Raw genomic sequence first — 20,567 nt, forward strand, 5'->3', positions numbered from 1 at the left:
TTTCCATCCTGGGTTACTTACTGGAATAAAGCAGCTGGCTTCCATGTAAGTAGAACTATGATAGTCAATATAAACTTTTAACCTAAGAAAATGAGACGTAACAAAACAGACCGAACAAACAGATCAGTGTGTACCCACCAAACCTCTTGCCAGGTGCAAGGTACAAAAATAGGAAAATGAAAAGAATCTCATGCTTTATTTCGGTGGTGGGCCAGAAGTGCAGGTAGTTGAAGCCTTGATGTTGTGGTTAAAGTCAGTAGTAGCATGATTATAAAGAGGAAAGGGACATATTCCATTGTATTCCATTGTGAATCTGCCATTGTCAGATGTTTTTAGTTTTAGCTGATTTTGTTCCGATGCTTGCTGTCTGAGGACCTTAAGAAAGTGAAATAAATGTATTCTTGTTGTGTTTTCCAGGATGTGGAAGAACACAGATAATAGTTTCCTGTTTGTCTTCCGACAAAATTATCATTCATTCGTGCTCCCGGACCGTGAATTAACCACCTTTCGCCACCATTGTGTCTTTTGATAAGTAAACTACCCAGTAGACCATATTAAATGCCCCAAATGACACTGGGAATAGGATTCTTGCATACTTGTCAATTTTACTGGTTTCTCCCATGCCGGCAGTGCTGGGCTGAGAACATGGCGACTGCTTGGGCTCTCTTTTCCCCCCCGGCGTCTGGATGCGCTCCAGCCTGGGCCCTATGAGGTACTGGAGGGAAGTGGAGCTTGCGTGCTGTTTGGGCGTGTCCACTGTCACGTCTGGCGTGGAAGGTGGAGGTGGGGGTGTGTTAATGTCCAACAGGTTGGAGGAGGAGCCGGCCACGCTGAGCACACTGAGTTGGCTTTCAGATTTCTCTGGGCTGGAGTGCGAGAGTGTAGACAGGCTGCCATTATTGGTCCCTGTGGCGGAGGACCGCAGCCGCCTCAGTCCCCCTCCTGTGCTGTAAGTGCCATACTGGGCTCTCGGGGTGGTATCACGTAGTTCTGGCTGAGACATGTAATTCATCCGTTTCCTCAAATTGCCATTTGTGTCTGGATTTATCTGTAATGGAAGAAAAAAGGACAGGAATGTAGTTACAGGAAACGTGTCAAAACTTTTCTTTATCACCGATTCTTCTTCACCTTGACTATTCACATGCATGGAGAAGGCCTGGGCCTATAATCACAACCAAATGTAGTGATATTTCAAGTACAGTACACCTAATTTGGATTAATTCTCTCCATGCTCCTACTCGATGAGTAATAATTAAAAGTCACACTTCAGGAAACAGTGTGTTATTGTAAAAACTAGGTAAGGTCATACAAAGCTCATCATATTGATCTGATTACAGACTTATTCCCAACACAGATGGTCCTTATCTGGAAGCATACCGTACTGTGTGCAATACAGATGTCACTTACCAAGGATTTCATTCAGTTCACACAAGCTTAAGATATAAAGTAGGTAGCACTGTATCGGGCGGTAATGCAGTATAGCATCAAAGGGGCTTAGCCTTTGAAAGCTGATGTTTTCAAGCAGGGCAAGTGAGATGCTGGTACAGTACCACCGCATTTGCACAGAAATAATCCCCCCTCAAAGCCCACTGAAAGGACTCAATGTTATTGTGTCCCATGTGCAACAGGGGAAATAGTGGGCCTACTTTTTATGACACGCTGTGAGGGGGTAAGGCTTAGAATCTGGAAGCACCAACACACTGACCCCTGTTGCCATGCTCTGCAGTAGCTCCAACAGGGCATTGCTCTCGAGGAAAAAAGTGTATTAATCCCCCGAGCACCAGAATCATACTGAAACCTATAATGTACAGTACAGATGTGCGAGGGTTCCGTTGCCGTGGCAACCTGCTAATCCACTGAAATGCTGTTGTCACTAAACTGTATTCAGGCACGATTACTCCACACTGGGATTTGTACTTGAGGGCAACTTAAAGTAGTCAGGATAAAACTGACATATGCATTGCATTGAGTTTAATTTACCACTGGTCAGCTGACAGAATTTATTTTAATAAGAAGCATTCATTTGGTACTATAAATACAATCGCACATGCACAGTTAAATGAATAATACAAATACGAGAGCATACAAAGTGTGTGTGACTTCAGTGAAAAGATAAGGAATACTTACCCATACAGGTCAATCTTTATGTTACACTTTGAGAGTTAAAGGAGAATTCCATACTAAAAGGCACATTTTGTTCTGGCATTGCTCTTCAGAGAGTAAAGAGTGTTCATTTAAAGGAGAATTCCATGCTAGAAGGCTTTCTTACCTTTCTTTGTAGTTGTTACGTCCCCACCAAAGAGGTCCACGTGTTATTTTGTGCAAAAGCTCCTTATTGGCTATTTGAATTGAATAGGAATTGAATGGGGGTGTGGTGCTAATTTGCTTATTTCCATCGCTCAATTTTTTATTTATTTTTCATATATCCTCTCTTCATAATGTAAATAATATCCCAAGCGGCACACTTTACTACTTATTTAGATGGAAATAAGCGAATTAGTACAACACCCCATAGCCCCATTCAATTCCCATTCAATTCAATGCAATTCATTGAGGGCTTATGGTAGGGGAAATAGCCAATAAGAAGTTTTTGCACAAAAAAACACCTGGACCTCTTTGGTGGGGACGTAACGACTACAAAGAAAGGTAAGAAAGCTTTCTAGCATGGAATTCTCCTTTAAATTAACACTCTTTACTCTCTGAAGAGCAATGCCAGAACAAAATGTTCCATAAATCGGTGTGGTCCTGTATCGCCCAATGTATAGAACATGGCTCTAGTCTAGACTAAAGTATTGTCTCTCATGATTAGATAACACTGGGTTCAATGAAAATCTTCACCTGCAGTGTTTCTCCTATGTCCTTGTCCTTGACAGGAGTGCATTGGGGGGCGTTTGGACACCTGGCAGGTTTCTTTTTGTCCCTCTCAGTCTGTGCATTGGTGAAGTAGTTAACAGCTGCAAATTCAATGAGGGCAGAGAAGACGAAGGCGAAGCACACAGCGATGAACCAGTCCATGGCGGTGGCATAGGACACCTTGGGGAGGGAGTGGCGGGCGCTGATGCTAAGTGTGGTCATTGTCAGGACAGTAGTAATGCCTTCAGAGAAAAGACAACACTGCAATTAGTATAGATTATCACCCAGACATTTATTGTTGCCTATGGTTATCACACATTTTTATTTAGCTCAAAGGCAACACAAAATTGCATTATATTATATCAGTAAAGCAACCGTGTTTGACATATCGCACACAGTGATAGTTTCAGCATGCAGTGGCACTTGCACTGATTATCCCATTGCTGTATCTCTAGGGCTGATAACAGTTACCAGCCCTAGTGCTGATACGGCTTATTACCCTCTCAGTATTTTTTGTCAATCCTGTAATGTCCCGTATGGGGAAATACAGGCTAGGAATGTGATAACATCGTAAAAAGTGAAGAATCTATTATTATTATTGTCCATGGCTGTTATTAGCCTTTTGCTGAGTGGATAGATCTGGGAATCGGAAGATTGCTGGTTCGCACAAAATACATGTATGTAAAGGTCTTTCACAATGCATAATGTAAAACCTGTTTTCAACTTGGTCTGAGCAGAAGTCACATGGAGCAACAATAACAGAAGGTGATAAGCTTCCACCAACTCAATGCATCTTTGGAATTATTATTAATAGAAATATACCGGTAATATGATTTGCAGAAAATCTCCCTCATGTGCAATTCTAGAATAATCTGTGTGTCAGAGTCCTCGACCAACAGGAATTTATCCCCTGTGACCTTATGTGACCGTCACATAATTACCTGTCAATCAAAAAGGCACAGCATGATGTTGACAAGTGAGCTGCTATAGGGCTTGAGGCTTCCCATCTAGATTATTAACCATTCAACATGGCAGCCCTATTTTAGGCATGTCATTGCAGACAACAATTTTCAAATGTAAAAAAATAATACATTTACAAAAAACAAATGTTTAAAATAGGGCTTAAGTGGTTAACCTCAAATACAAGGCAGTTTCATTAGGTTAATTGTTCAAATCAGGCATGCAGTCCGTCCAATCGTCATATGAGATGATTGGTCTCTAAGCCAACTAATCTGGGAATCATTTTAATGACGCTATTAGAGATGGACATGCAAAAGCTTTCTCTCATTTGTGGTGCTAATGTGTCTGGTATGAAGCCCTCTGGCATTAAATAGAGCTTTATTCCAAAATGAGATATTCACCATTTGGAAAAAGCTGCATGTTATGTACCATCGGCAGCTGAACTTTTTAACAAGTGATGATGGTACTTAAAGGCTAATAGAACAGCTGTGTCTTTAGTGGAGAAAAGTCTGACACTTCTAGACCAGTGGAGAAAAGTATAACCCTTCTAGACCAGTGGAGAAAATTATAACACTTCTAGACCGGATGTTGAATTCATTTGATGAATATAAACCACAGTCTTCTTTGAGAATTGATATACCTATATAGCATCAATTTATCTCATCGCCTTCAATGTCTGGCAATGACAGATGTTTCACTTACCAGATTTAGAAAACAAATCTCACACTGCAATACTGAAAGAACATCTTCAGAGTATCCCTTTCAATCCAAGCCAGTAGAGGGACCCCTCCAAATGGTCCCACCATAAGCCTATTTCTATTCCTGTTCATCTTCCTAACAAAGTGCCTCTTCCCTGCTCATTTCACACACACACACACACACACACACACACACACACACACACACACACACACACACACACACACACACACACACACACACACACACACACACACACACACACACACACGCACACACACACACACTGATATAGCAATGTTTACGCTGCCACGGCGTCCCTGTCAGATACTGTAGTGTAGTAGGCAGTTTAGCCTTGATAAGAAAATATATAGAGCCTGCATTTGGGAGAAGGAATCTCTGAGTCACTGCTAATCACAATACATGTTACTCACTGTGGCAGAGCAGCAGTGATTCCTTAATGCTTGTACATGCCATGTACCCTGAAGGCATTTCACTATTTTGTTTGGGTCCCTGGGAAAATACTAGTGAAAATAGCAGAACTACAAGCTCACAACATGTCGCAATGTGTTGTGAGCTTGTAGATCCACTATTTCCACCACTAAATAAAAGCTTTTGTCCCATTAATCGATCTCTTCTTTTTGACATTTATAAAAAGATCTTACAAAAAAATTCAAATCAAACATTAAAGCAACTACTGTATTGCTACTATAGTTGGTATAGTAGGACTACTTAAAATGTAAACAAGAATGTACCGTAACTGTGTCAAATATACTGTAGATTGAAAAGTGACTAACATTACAAATGTCTGTCATCAGCAACAGAAGTGTTATAAATCTTCCCAATAAGACAAGAACAATGATTTCAAGGAAATCATTGGAATTATAATTTCCACACATCTAATTTTGCACATTTTGTACATTCACCTAATCAATAAACCATATAAGTGGGGTTTTTTGTCATTGTTCCTTGTAAAATGCATTGTACTACAACACTGTAAGCTGTTCCTCTATAGTCTACGTCCTTAACTAACCATTTTTAAAACATTGAGCTGAATTTTATGTAATGCTGATTTAATAGGAACAAAACCAGCATCCTTCCATGCAATCAGCCAACCACCACATTGGTTCCAGAGGGTTTAGACACGTCAGCAACGCTGATAGCTCTGTCAACCTGAAGCCATGAAAGGATTTGTGGGTTATACGTACCAAAAACGGTTCGTGCTGGGACCGATTCTTTATTTATCCAGAAGGACACTTGTGAGAGGATTACTGTCATTATGCAGGGGATATAAGTCTGTATCATGAAGTAGCCCATTTTACGTTTCAAGTGGAAGTACACTGTCATCACCACATATTCACCTGGGGGAGAAACAAAAATAGAATTAGTCAAATGAACAAAGACACACAATAAAATCCTGTGTAAAAAGGAAACCGAATGGACCCATGTTTTATTCGGTAAAATGAACACTAAATATTTGACTGTGTATTGTGTTGAAAGGCATATACGTATAGCCAGAAGTAAAAAAAAAGTGTTCAAAAAAGTAAAAAAACAAAAATACATTGTTCAAAAACACCTTTTTGTTTTAGCGGTCCAGTAGTGCCCGAGATTAGCTGCTGCACACACAGCAGACGGACGAACAGACAGAGAGACAGACAGACAGACAGTCGTGTCTCAGATTAATTGTGAAACTCTGAGCCCGCCTTTGACGTGGATCTACGTCATTTGAATTAATCTGACCCACCGCCAATGTCAATGCGACTCTGGATTCTATGTGATCAAGTCTGTATTCTCCTGTTGTGTCTTTCTATTTTTGCTGAATTTATTTCCCTTTTGTCCTTTGTTTTTCCTGTTAGTTTTATGTCCCCCCCCCCCTTGGGATAGGCACAATAAGCCATTGGCTTCAGCCTAAACCCTTTTGGTCTCTACAAAGAAAATGTAAAGAATATGACGAAATTAATACATGTAATGTTTATTCTATGACCAAAATAAAACTGAACTGAACTGAACTGAAATCTACGTCAAATATAGTCTTTTATATCAATTGTGATCGATCAGGTCGTGATACTACTTACATTAGCATTGGGTCGCTAGCTGATGTTCACTGGAGCACAAGATGGCACACTGGAGCGTGCCATCTTGAATTTCTCGTGCACCCACGCAAACTCTATCTGTTTCTTTCAATTCCTTGTCCCTGATGGCATTTCTGGTCAAAACAAGGTTTATTCCATATGCCGACGCTGTGATCCTCGCGAAGAGTCGCAATGAGCTTTTCTTGTCGCCGATCACGAGACCGGAAGTGGATGCGACAACACACACACAGTAGTAGTAATTTGTAACATCCGGTCACGGGTTTTGGCTCTTTGGTTGAACGTGAGAAAATCCTGGCAATACGAGGTGAATTAATTAATTAATACTGGCAGGTAAAGTTAACTACAGTTTCCATTGGCACGCCTCCCATAACAATTGTGATTTGCAGTGTTAGAATTGACACCCTTTGCACCCACTGGCCAAGTGGTCCAGGCGCATGCCACATATACAGTAGGCTGTAGGCTTTGGTCTGACATTGTGTCGCGTGTCCCGTTCATGATGACCTTTGCTGCCATGTCTCTGCCCTTCTCTCTCTCCCTCTTTCCTGTCCATCTTCACTTGATACTATCAATAAAGGCAGAAAAGCCAAAAACAAATCTTAAAACAATAAAATAATTGACACCCTTGGCTCCAGTCATTATGTCTGCAATGATTGAATTCATGGGGCTGGTACAGTCTGCCAATCAGAACATAGTATTACTCTGACTAGTGTTTGTACAGCCTGTTCTCAGAGAAAACGTTGGCATGTACGTTACATTTCTGAAAATCACAAAATATGTATGTGTCTTTCACATTTTTTTGTTCCAAGTCAAAACATAAGTACAATTTTGAAGTACATCATAATTGATTCCAAACTAGTAGTAAGCGATTTGAATGCAGCTGAAATGGCAGCAGCAGGGGTGATCCCCGGGAGGCACAACCGAGCCAGTGCCGGCCCACTGCCCACACCATGTGGTGCTCTGAAATGGCGTGATTCAGACAAATATCGGTGGTTTGCAGAAACTGGCGATTGGGTTACAGTAATATTGGCTTGTATGAGAGCTTATACTACAGCCATTTCTGACAAAGCTATATGAAAGCTTGATTGTTCTTATCCTGAAATGGACTTGCACACATCTTTATTTTTTCAATAGTGGTTAGGAGCATCTATAGTACGAACACAATTGGCCCGTGTTCGGGGAAGGAAGCCGTGGGTGCCAGGTGGGGAGGTGATTTTTGTCACTGCATGTACTTCTATGGGCTGGGGCGGAGCCTGTCAGCAGGGACTGTTAGGCAGGAGGAGTAGGACGAAGCTGGCTCTACGTCCTCCCGTTGGGGGCTCCTCACTGGCAGGTGAGCCAGTATAGCAGGGGTACTCAACTGGCGGACCGCGGTCCGCGACCGGACCACGGACCACCTCTTTGCGGACCACCCAATTTTTTTTTTTTTTTTTTTTTTTTAATTTTTTTTTTTTTTTTGCGGCTTACGCCTTTTATTGATTTTTTAAGGGATAGAAAGTAGGCTGACAGGAAACGGGAGAGAGATGGGGGGATGACATGCGGTAAAGGCCGTGTCGGGTCCGGGAGTCGAACCCGCGGCACACCGCGACTGGATCACCAGTCCGGTGCCCAGACCGTTACGCTACGGCCTGGGCCTTTTTTCTTTTTTTTAAGTTAATAATATAAATAACATCAGATGGTACATTTCTCATGTGAAATTGCTGCAAAGGCCCCCAAAATGTCCCCCAAGGTCCCCCAAAATTCTGGCGCGCGCTATGCGCGCGCACAGTGTGGCCTGCCAGGGCGTATAACTCCCGGCCTGATTTGGAGTTCCACTCCGGGCCTGCACTCTGCACCCCATTATTGGTTGGTTGGAAGGGGATCTGATTTGTATAAGCTTGGCTTGACCATACTAAACGGGCATAGAGCCCCGCTCTCCGATGGACGCCGCGCATGGGACCGGACCTCGGTCTTATTCAAAAAAATATTTGTGGACCTTCATCATTTCTAGTTGAGGACCCCTGCAGTATAGGATACAGTGACACACAGTCAGGAATGTGTGTGGGGAGGAATTAATTGGCACAACGAATTAATTGGGCAGAAAAAGAGGTACAAATAATTGTCTACTCTAAATTATAAAACTAAAATGTAACCATTTCTCTCAGTTTTAAATGGATAAATGAACACAGAGGATTTTACTGTGTAGTCATCCTACCTGTGATGGATTTAATCGTTTCGCTGGAGACTGTCTGTCCAATGAGATCATACTGAACGAGGCTGGAGGATTCTGGGGGGACCTCCACTGAATGCTGCGGTCCTTTGGTCCAAGTATAGATCATCTCTGTTTTCGGATACGCATCTGTAGGCAGATAGGAAAGCCATAGGGAGTTGCATAATCACTGGGGTGATTTTTGTTATAAACAGAAAAAGTTAAAATACAATGCTGTTTATATACTGCATGTAATTGGTTCTTTTATCATGGCAGCAGAGCTTTTTACACAGCCTATTTTGGGTGTTATGGGGCACACACAAAAAAATGGTTTTGGATACTTAAAAGAAAATAAATATCTGTTCAATGATGTTCTCTTTTTTTCATTTCAGCTGATTAATGTCTGGTCATGTCTGTCGTGTCTAAAGTATTTTGTACAAACTGGAACCAATGCTGTGTAAGTGGAATCAAAGTTAAAACTCTTCACAGTAAAATGTTGTCAGCTGCCTAAACCCCAGTCAAGTGATATCTTCTATAATGAAAAGTCTCGTTATTTCATTAACAGTGAAGCCTAAAAGGTAACACAGTTGTTTTGAGAAGAGAGAGGAAGCTAAGATGCCCATTGTTTCTGCTTGCCACTCCCAATAGGACTCCACATCGGCAAGACACCAACTGCGCAAGGGAAATGAAATGACTATGGTGTGCTGTGGAGTGGAACGCAAAGCCTGCGTGCACACAGATGGAGGAACAGAAAGAGTATGCAAGATAGAGAGAACATGATTAGAGAGAGGTAGAGAATGAGAAAAGAAGAGAGAGAGAGAGAGAGAGAGAGAGAGAGAGAGAGAGAGAGAGACAGGAATAGTGCATGAGAAAACGGAAAGACAAAGCAGACACAAAATAGGCTCACACACATACTGTACAGCACGCACACATTCACGTAACACACTTATACTCACACACCCACCCACACAAACACATACACACAATAGGTCTTAGCTATCCCGAGGCAAAGGAAGGGACGCTGACCTTTCCTTTGCTCCAGGATAGCTCAGATCCATGGCTGCATCCCCTGACTGGAGGCCAGGAGAAAAGTGGGATGAGAGAAGCAGGAGGAGGGGATGGGAGGGGGGATGGGCTCCACACCATTATCAGAATGATGATAACTGAGAAATCACAATTTGTCCTCTGCAACGTCACAATGGTGGAAAATTATGGAGAACCGAGGGAGTGTGATGCCCCCCCCCCCCCCCCCCCCCCACATCCCCGCTTTGTGGATACAATCTATAAATCGTTGCTCTTTCCAGATAAGATGGAGCAGTTTCATTTGAGGATCTCCTTTATTTAAGATTTTTGCTGAACAGCTGTCTCACTGTACTCACTGATGCTAAATTAGGGTTACAGCATATAAGTTTTCGGTGCAGAAATTCATAATTCTGTATTAAATCTTTTCCATTTTGTTTTTCATTGCTGTTTAGTGCAGGTTTAATTTCAGTACCAAAAAGTAAACATGCCCGTGTAATGTAGCTTTTGGGAAACCAAGCTAGAATTGTCCTGGGTTCGATTCCCGATGGGGCCACTGTGGGTGCTGGGGGCGTGTTCTCTCCTGTGCATCATCAGTGCCCATACCCTGGTGGGGTTGGAAAAAGGGCCTTTCTGTGTGGAGTTTGCCCAGTGTCCCTATAGTCTCACAAAAAACATGCAGTAATCCTGGTCTCTATACAGGGTATTCCTGGCCACGCCCCCTACCTCCGGTCTGAGGTCCTTTTTAGGAGCTTCCGTGTCTATGTGTTCCGGTAGCTGTCATAGTGATTGATAGACGCTTGATCCTACGTGTTTTTTTTACTTCGTAAAACCAGCCTGATGGAGGCAAAGGAACTAGTTGGAACTCGGTTTCACCCCTGTCAGGTGAAAAGAAGCGGCTTGGACTCATCCGCATTGAAGGAAGCGTGGTTGGCAGAGGGAGTGTAGCGCCCCGGGATTTCATTAGACAATTGACACTGGGTAAAAAAAAGGGTTCAGAAAATTGTGGGATAAAGGAATTAAATAAAAAATATAGAGAGATATTACAGTAGAACTATAATTGTATTGGTTCCCTTTTTATTAGAACCTAAGAGAGTTAGTCAATTAGAGTTTCTTTAAGAAGTAATACATGAAAAAATAAAAACAGTGTTACCTAGATGTAGTGGCCATTTTATACAAAGTTATTGAAATGGAATGTATCTGTTTATAACTCTCCCAGATAACTTTTGAGTAAATGTATTCCCACTTTGAGATTAGCGCACGCACGCACGCACGCACGCACGCACGCACGCACGCACGCACGCACGCACGCACGCAGGCAAGCACGCACGCACGCACACACACACACACACACACACACACACACACACACACACACACACATACACACACACACACACACACACACACACACACACACAGGACTTACAGCTTCCAAACTTGAGGGGGCATGCATGGCCATCCATGGGGAAGTCCATCAGCTTCATCGGGCATTCAGCACTTATAGTCAACCTGTCACAGCACAGTAAAATGTGTTATACAAAAAGCATCAATAGGTGACACACGTGCACACAAATTCTCTCTTGTCACACACACACACACACACACACACACACACACACACACACACACACATACACAGTACACACACACATACACAGTACACACACACACACACACACACACACACACACACACACACACACACATTACAAGGGCTCCCTTTCAGCTTGCTCAATTACAACAGCCTACACATCACAGACAAGTGAGACCTGAGATTATTACATGTTGCAGGGACAGTCCTCCATACATTCTGTCACAGGTGATAAATAAAGAACATGTCTAAAACATGTAAGCATTCTGCTCACAGTCACAAAAGCCTACATCATAGACTGCAAGTGAGTCCTGAGATTGCAAGAGCAGGCACAGACTTCGACTTCATCCTTGCCACCTTTCTGTCACAGCCAATGAATAAAGACCATAATGTGCTTATTGCGGCTGCATGTCTGTTCTTTTGTTCATCACATCATGAACACATATACAGTATCTCAGCTCAGTACAGGCATGGTGGAACCAAAATGGATGCCAGGTTGTTGTAACTGACATAGGTCCTTATAATACAAAGGCCTATATCTAAATGCACTTAACCCCTATATACTTGTAGATCTGTTGGTTTGGTCCCTTTTATTAAAACTTGAGAGAGTTATAGTTAGTGACTATGTTTTTTTTACCCCTTAAATCCTGGGGTCTTTCTTTGCGGACAATAACCGATTTGGAAGCTCACAACACGCGACTCGTTGTGAGGTTGTAGCTCTGCTAATGGTCAACCCAGAATAGTGATGCTATAGGGTTCATGTGGTCAAGTTGTCTTGTCGGGACCGTGTTTGAAAATGGACTATTATCTGTGCCTCGCGTGTAGATATTGTACTTGGTCCATGAAGTGACACTTCTGAATAGAAAGAATTAATCAAAAATAGTACTACCCAGACAGCCAGACTACATACAAGTATACACAGTTGTACCTCATGGTGTAGAGGATGGTTCCGTTCTTCATGATACGGAACAGCTTATTGGGGGCGGTCATGTTGTGGGCTACAGACCGCTTGCCATTCCTGAAGAAGGTGTCTGGGGTCCACACCTTGGCCACCATCAGGTTGTTGAGCCTCAGAATCTCTATGGGTCCTTCATACCTCAACCTCCGGTCCACCCATGTCTGTCTGAAGAATACATCCATCGTGTACTCCTATAAGATTGTGAAACAGACCAAAGAAATGATAACTATAAAACCACAAATACAGTGTTTTAGGGTAGATTTGAAAAAGAGCACATCATCAAGTATATTCATCAGATGAAATTGAGTGATTAAAGAAAATGTGTAATTCTAGCAAGTAAAAGAAAGAATGCAACAAATAGTACTGTTCCGGGGGTAAATGTACTATATGTCCTAACAAGATCTGGATTGCAGTTTATACATCATTATTCATTATGATTGCTAATGTGTCACCTACCATTTCAACATCAGAGACAGGTCCAAAACTTGTCACATAAATGTCTGTTTTGACCTCAGTTACGGAACCTATTCAGACAGTAAGACGTTACACAGGCAAACTGCATAAATAAAAACGTTTCATAGGATATATGCATTTAGTCTCTCATTCTGAGATTGACATTATTCATCATTGATCTCACCTGTAAATGAGCAACCTTTGATTACACCCAATTGCAAGAAGGCCTTATTCAATATTCACACTGCACAGGGTTTGAACTAAAGACTAGGCTTAACCTTCAGGATGGAATCAAATAGCTGCTGTAAACCTATACACAGTACATGACTTTATCTAATACAGCCTGCTTATGCTATGGTGCATTAACATAATGAAATGAGGGGACAAAATGCTTAAGAGGATTAAAACATAATCCTGTTTGAACACTTTAAAAGGTGTGGGGAGTAGTAAAGTTTGTGAAAGGACAATTGCTTTTTAAGTGCTGAGTGTAATTATGCCTATATGTCTTGTATATGTCTTTGTGTCGGTAATGGCTCTACACAGTACTGTAAACCTATTTGGGTTTCACTTTTTAGAATAATGGTTGGCTCAACTTGGCTGGAAATTACTGACACTGTGGTTTCAGACAGACATTAAAGTGAGATCTGTACTCCTACCACTTAAACTGCACATTAAGCGTTTGCAAGACATGAATTAAGTATTCGCTTATAAATGTGTATAAGATTAGAGGTCCCTTTCCAGGAGATAAGCTTCCAAGGATAGTTTTAAAAACCATATAGCATCATTATCTGTGGAAATATTTTCCTATGCAGCAACATGTTTCTGATATAAGACGTGCACTGAGCTGTCATGAATGCGAGGTCTTTATATATAAAACACTTTCAATGTCTCAGTCTCGCAAGAGACACAAGGCTTAAGCGTGGAAAACTGCAGGTGGCTACATTACATACCCCCAAATCCAGGTCGCAGTCTGTTGTCATAGCCATCCAAAAGTCGGTCTAAAATACGTGTGAAATTCTCCGGATATATCCTCTCATCCTTTCTTGTCTGTGCGGAGATTTTCTTTACACTAAAATAACAACACAACATCTTAATGTGTTTACAGTGTCTTTAGCCTCAACAGCAAAGTAATATAGTCGACTGGTAGTAATGACCATTCCATGGTAAGTATTTTAGCCAACCAACACAATTGGACTATGCCACTTAAATAGACTTCAGCACCATGGAGAGAGACACTCAACACTGGTGAATCTGAGGGCAGAAATCAGCCCCCCTACCATTATCATTGGAACTCACCAAGTAGTCAAGCAAAAAAAGTAGAAGATAGTAAAAATGTAACTGGGGCACATCGCTGTCACCATCTCCTTCTTGGCAGAAACCATCTTTGCATGCCATACTTCATTCCTCTTCACATTTCACTACGCCAGTCCCGGTCCCGTGGAAGGAGAAATGCCGCGACAGAGAGAGCAGAACAGCGCAAAAGAGAAGTTCAGCATTTTCCACAGTGAGACAGAAAAAGGCATTAAATTGAACAAACCCGCCCGACACGTTGGTCCAGCCCAATTATCAATTGTTGTTGGCATACACTCGTCAAAGAAATAAACATCCTGTGCGCGTGTGTGTACGCGCGCGCGTGTTTGTATATGCATGAGTGTCTTTGACTCTGTCTCTTTCTCTGCCTCTCTTCCCTCTCCCCCTCTCTCTCATCCCCTCTCCCCCTCCTCTCTCTCTCTATCTCGCTCTCTCTCTCTCCGGGCTCTCTCTCTCACACGCGCGCGCGCGCACACACACACACACACACACACACACACACACACACACACACACACACACACACACACACACACACAGTGTCCCTGTGTTCTTCTCCTCTCGCTGACTCTCACACTCGCGCAGTCTCGCACCTGCCAGTGTCAGGGCAAAGAATGGACGTGCGTTGTTCTGAAACGACTTTAAGAACCGCGCGCGGTACTTTAGGACAGACCCACCAGCTGCTCAACCGGCACAATCCATCATAAGTTGAAAAGGAGGGCGCAACAACTAACTTGGCACAGGCCCGCATGCGTGGCCTATGATGAAGCCTATATGTATATTTACCTCGCAGCTCGACATTTTGGTTTTGTTCGCAACCAATTCGGCCTTGAAACGATATAAGCATAACAGACAGCTTACATTTCAGCAGTTAACGTTCAAGGCGTTATTCAACTTGTTCCAAAAATCCAAAAACTCAGTGGAGCGCAATGCAAAGTGCCAACATTGACGACGTCCTTTAAGGACGCCAATTGGCATGTTTAGTAACAGCTGTTAACTGCTCAGGAACATGTTGAATTTAGCCTACATAGTGAACCAGATTCAGAAATGCATTGGTGAATGCCTGTATTATGATTCAAATGGGTCAGCCTTGTCGCAATACGCAGTCATACACGCGCACGGTACACACACAAAAAACGTACACATACGCAGGTAGCTACTGTAAGGAACTGGGACAAGCCACATGCTGTTTCACAGATTTCTCTGCACCTGGGACAGGCACAGGACCTTCAGCATGTGTAGTTTTTGTGTACTGTACGTGTGTATGTGTGTGTGTGACGTGTGTGTGTGTGTGTGTGTGTGTGTGTGTGTGTGTGTGTGTGTGTGTGTGTGTGTGTGTGTGTGTGTGTGAGAGAGAGAGAGAGAGAGAGAGAGAGAGAGAGAGAGAGAGTGAGAAAGAGAGAGATAGAGAGAGGGGGGAGAGGAAGAGAGAGAGGAAGAGAAGAGAGAGATAACTCTTGTGTGGCTCTGAAGGTGAAGGTGCGGGTAAATCTCACAGGATAAACAAGATGTCTGGGTTCCACCACACTGGCTTTCCTGATTGGTTTTTAAGTGCATCATTCAGCCACACACTCTCTGCAAAAATGTCTAAAGACAATTAAGGTGAAGACTGGTTTGATTGAAGGGAAGCATTTGTGTAGACACAGCACATACAAGCTGACATCATGTAGTGCTCTCAATCCCCATTCCCCTGTACAACCACCCACCTCCCCAGTCCACCTATAAGCACCGGAGCAAGGCTTTGTTGTGGGGGATGATGAGTTATGCTCTTTGTTGGGACAGGCTTTGGTCAAATTAAAAAATTCAATGTCATTTGATTACAAATTGCTCTTTTAAACGAAGCAAGTTTAAAAAGAGCAAGCACGTTAGGCATACTGTACTATTACGGTTGAAGAATTTTTCATTCAATAGCAGTGTCTTGAAATGTCAGGATGTAGCAACATTTTTAGGAGATGGCATGTAACCTTACCTTATTATACTATGTTAACCTTTCAGTGTGGTTGCCCTATGCTTAAATCATTATGATGTATTCACATGTTTACATTCATGGCCTACAGGAAGTACAGTATCAAGTGAGGTTGTGTGAGGTGTGTGTGTGTGTGTGTGTGTGTGTGTGTGTGTGTGTGTGTGTGTGTGTGTGTGTGTGTGTGTGTGTGTGTGTGTGTGTGTGTGTGTGTGTGTGTGTGTGTGTGTGCGTGCATGCAAGTACTGTGTACTGTATGTCCCATTACTCCTCAAAGCAACTTCTTGCTCTGTAAGTTATATATACCTGCAGTGGAAAATAAGTTATAAGAAACTAAGATACTGTAACCTAGTTCGTTTTCTTTCTTTACTAGCATGCATATGAATGCTGTTTAGAGGGGTGGCACAAGTTTATTTTGGTGTGTTGGTGACGAGGATGGTGTTGAAGCTAAAAAAAATCAAGTTTCTTTTCACAGTTAACACTCCGGATGTTACTGTGCTTGTGACTTTAATCTTGGGAATGGGCTCTCAGTTTCCAGAAGGTGGCATACCCATTTCATGTTCCAATTAATTTCCAATAGCTTTGTTTGATTAGCTCGGCAGCAGAGTTGAACTGGAAACATATTACACGATACAGTGTATCATAACAAAGTGTGACTGTGGATTAGGCTTCAGAGATTGTCAGACAAATTATGCCATGGATGTGTGGATACCGGAATCACTAGTAGGCCTATAGACCTACCTAAGTATAGATTATTGATTTTCTTTGGATAGTCTACTGTAAGACTGATAATAAGTTCTTGGTTTACTTATATTCCTAGATGACTATTTCTATGCATTTGAATTACCTTGTGTTAATTGTCCTTGCTTACTGTAAATCACTCTGGATTAAGAGCGTCTGCTAAATGCCTAAATTGTAAACTGTAATTGCATTCATATTGCTGGTGATTCATATGCCATGGGATGTATAGCCACAAGTTTCATAGGGGGAAGTTACGGTGGGAAAGTGGCTTGTGAATTATGGACATCACTTCCTGTTGTCAGTCATTCAATCTGTGAGTCAATAATAATGTGGGAATACAATTTAACAGAAATAAAAAAAGGGTCATACTAGTCAGTCTACTCCTACTACAAGATCTCCCTTCCACACAGCAGCTGATTGATTACAATTAATGATCAGTATTATCAAGTGCTGAAGTCACTTTTAATCTGCATGTAGAGATTCAGGTGTCACAGCAACATAAACACAGGACAGGAGTTGTAGCCCCCTCCGGTAGATAGATACGTCACAAGGCGTTCTTTTTGTTGTACAGACATTTATTTGACTGCTAAATGCCGTGAGAACTGAATAAAAACATAAAAGACAATATACATTTAGTACAATATTCTCATGGAGAACAATAATGAAGAACAACACAGGTTACAATAAAACAAACAAATGTAACAAATAATACCTCATTGGCCGCATCCACTTTGGGGGGAAAAACGGGGGAAATCTTGTCAGTATCAGTACAATTGACTCTGTGGCAGCAGCAATGCACTTTAGCTGTTGCACGCTGAAGCTCTCTCTCTGAATGAACTGGCTCAGTGGCTCTGCCCTGCTCTGCTAATTACCAGTGATCGAAAACACCCTTGCTCAATCAGCAGATCAGGCTTCAACTGCTCAGAGGTTAAAGTGACTTAGTCAATCAATCAACATAAATCTCACCTCAATATACATTGAAATAAAGTAGAAACACATGTAAACATGAAATTGACATTAAACAAAAAACATTATGAACTTTTTAACTTATGTAGTTATTTATAAATGAACTTTTAATTCTGAAGGCAGCTTTTAATCTTGATGACAGCTACACTCCCACCGAAATCACCTGGATTTCTTTAATGAACTTTCACATTTTTAATCATCTTTTTAATGTAGAGTGTCATGTAGTGTGTTATGAGCACTAGTGTATGGAGTGCATGAGAGGTAGAGGTTGCTTAGTCGGCTTCAAGCAGGGTAACCGTCTTATGGATAGGCCTCTCCAAGTAGGCTGGCTTGGTGAGTCTCTTTCCTTGGCCATCCAGTGCTGAACTTCCAATCAGCAATTGTAGCTTCCTCACACATCCATCTTCACCAGGGTGCACGTCCGTGACCTTGGCTAGTTTCCACTCATTTCGTGGTGCAGTGTCGTCTTTCATAATCACTATATCGTTGATCTTTGCATTTCTGCGGGTCTTATCCATGCTTATCTTCTTCTTGGGTTGAAGACTCTGGATTTCATCAGAGAAGGTTGCTCTCTGGACAATACCTATGATGGTAAGTTCAGCATCCTTTCTCTCTTCGAGACTTGTGGCTTCATTGGTTCTTGACGTCACACCTTTAGGCTCCTTGACACGACGCATGAGTCTTGAAATGGCTTTGACTAAACTTGTCCAGCTGGAGAACTTCAGGAAACGATCAGGCAGTGAAACGTCTGTTGCCAAGGTCTTATGTACGATGGTCTTACGAACTTCTGGGTCTTCAACTGCTATGTCTCCCACCTTAACATCTCTGCTGGGAAGCTCGTCACACCAGAGGAAATCTGGACCAGTAAACCAGTTGGAAGCAATGAGGTCCTTTGCCTTGAGGCCTCTTGACACATGGTCTGCTGGATTTTCTTTTTCAGCTTCTTCACTCATGAAGGCAATGCAGTCTTTATGGTACTGCTTGTCTTTCTCGAATCTCCTTTTCAGACACTTGAGGCGGTGATTTGCACACACTCTATTGTCTGGTAGACTCGGACTGTCTTCCTTAAACGGCAACGGCATTTCACAGTGACCGTTTGCCTTGATCTTGATTCCATCCTCCATCGTTGCGATGAAGCGTAGATCCTCTTGGGAGAAATGAGCATCCTCTGCCGTTCTCTCATTGAAGTCTGATTCAAGCACCCGTATCACGTCTGGTGGAGTGACTACTTCTCTGACTTGTGTGCGGCAGATGTATCGGACTTCACTTGTTTGATTAGCATGTGCGTGAAGATTTGGTGTCACTTCTTTGACAACAATCCTGTGGCTGCTTCCAATTACCTCGCCATAGTCGACACAGGGATTGACACAGCCGACTATACTCCAGCCGAGGTCTGTTCTTTGGGCAAATGGCTCATTGTCTTTGCCTGACACCACTTCTCTGGGTAACAGGGCATGGGAACAATTATAGCCAATAAGCAGACCAATGTCGCAATCGATTAATGGTGCGATCTCTTCAGCAAGGTACTCCAGGTGAGACCATGCTCTGGCAGTCTTGGGTGTAGGAATATGACTGAGATTGGCAGGAATGAACTCTCTTGAATAGGTGACTGGGAGAGGGATTTTCTTAGAAGAGTAAAACCCCCTGACTTGTAGCCCAGTTAACTTCTGACTTGGAATGATTGTGTTCTTGGATGACAATGTAGACAGTTTTAGCTGCACCGGAACCTTCTGTGTGTCCAGAGTGTCAGCTTTCTCTTGCAAGATGAAGGTGGTATCACTTTGGTTGTCCAGAAGTGCATATACAAGAACTTCATTCTCTGGTCTACTTGTAGTGGATAACCACACTGGAACAACTGTGGAAGTGCAAGCGTTGCTCATATCCTGCACTACACGGAGTGATGTTGCTTCACTTGCTGTTTCATCTGTATTGTCCTTTGACCTTTCTTGGTCCTTTGAGTGCTTCTCACTCTCCTTTTGTTCGTCATCCTTCTGATATTTCCTTCCGTCATCTTTGGTACGATCTTCATGTAAACAGGTAGGGTGCTTCCTTTTACATGTGTCACAGACACTCTTGTTGTCACAATTTTTAGACTGGTGACCTGATTTCATGCATCCAAAGCACAATCTGTTGGTCTGCACAAACTTGACTCGTTCTGCGACTGGCTTGGCCATGAACTTTCGACATGTGTGAATGCCATGGTTTGACTTCTCACAAAAGACACACCCATCAGCATCTGGTTTCTCTTCAGATGTGCTTGTAGTTGCTAGTACCTTTGCACCAATACTTCGTGTCTTGGTGTCTTGGTGTTTTGGTGGTGTCCTTGACTTCTCGACATCACTCAACTTCAGAGCATAAAGAGAGGTCAATGGATTACAGGCTATCTTGGCTTCCTTTGTGACAAACTTAACAAATTTCCCGAAGCTAGGGAATTCCTGCCACTCTTCCAGATTCTCAACGACCTTTCTGTTCCAACTGGCTGTCAGCCAATCAGGAAGCTTGGTAAGTATTCGTTGGTTTTCAGCGCAATCATTTAAGACTTCTAGGCCTTTAATCTGTGACATCGCTGATTGACAGCCTTGCAGGAAGTCTGCGAACTCTCTCAGTTCCACGCTGTCTCTGGGTCCTATCTTCGGCCACGCGGTAAGTTTATCTCTGAAGGCTTTGGCTATCACAAATGAGCTTCCATATCTCTCTTCAAGTATGTCCCATGCTGAATGATAGGCTGCTTCTGTGCCTAACAGGAAATAACCTTCTATGGCTTTCTTTGC

At 42.5% G+C, this 20,567-nt stretch overlaps 1 protein-coding gene across 1 annotated transcript; it reads right to left on the bottom strand.

Annotated features, from left to right (window-relative positions):
• Positions 1-496: 496 nt before the first annotated feature.
• gabra4 (gamma-aminobutyric acid type A receptor subunit alpha4) lies at positions 497-14,209 on the bottom strand (the record flags this gene model as incomplete). Its single annotated transcript, XM_083786065.1, has 9 exons — positions 14,112-14,209; positions 13,766-13,884; positions 12,819-12,886; positions 12,333-12,553; positions 11,240-11,322; positions 8,797-8,940; positions 5,721-5,873; positions 2,839-3,095; positions 497-1,048 (listed from the first exon to the last, which is right to left on the bottom strand). The coding sequence occupies exons 1-9, from the start codon at positions 14,195-14,197 to the stop codon at positions 497-499; spliced, it is 1,683 nt and encodes a 560-aa protein (XP_083642191.1). The 5' UTR covers positions 14,198-14,209.
• Positions 14,210-20,567: the final 6,358 nt, after the last annotated feature.

The sequence above is a fragment of the Protomyctophum parallelum genome (genome assembly GCF_964188405.1).
Source record: "Protomyctophum parallelum genome assembly, chromosome: 16".
Classification (NCBI taxonomy): Eukaryota; Metazoa; Chordata; class Actinopteri; order Myctophiformes; family Myctophidae; genus Protomyctophum; species Protomyctophum parallelum.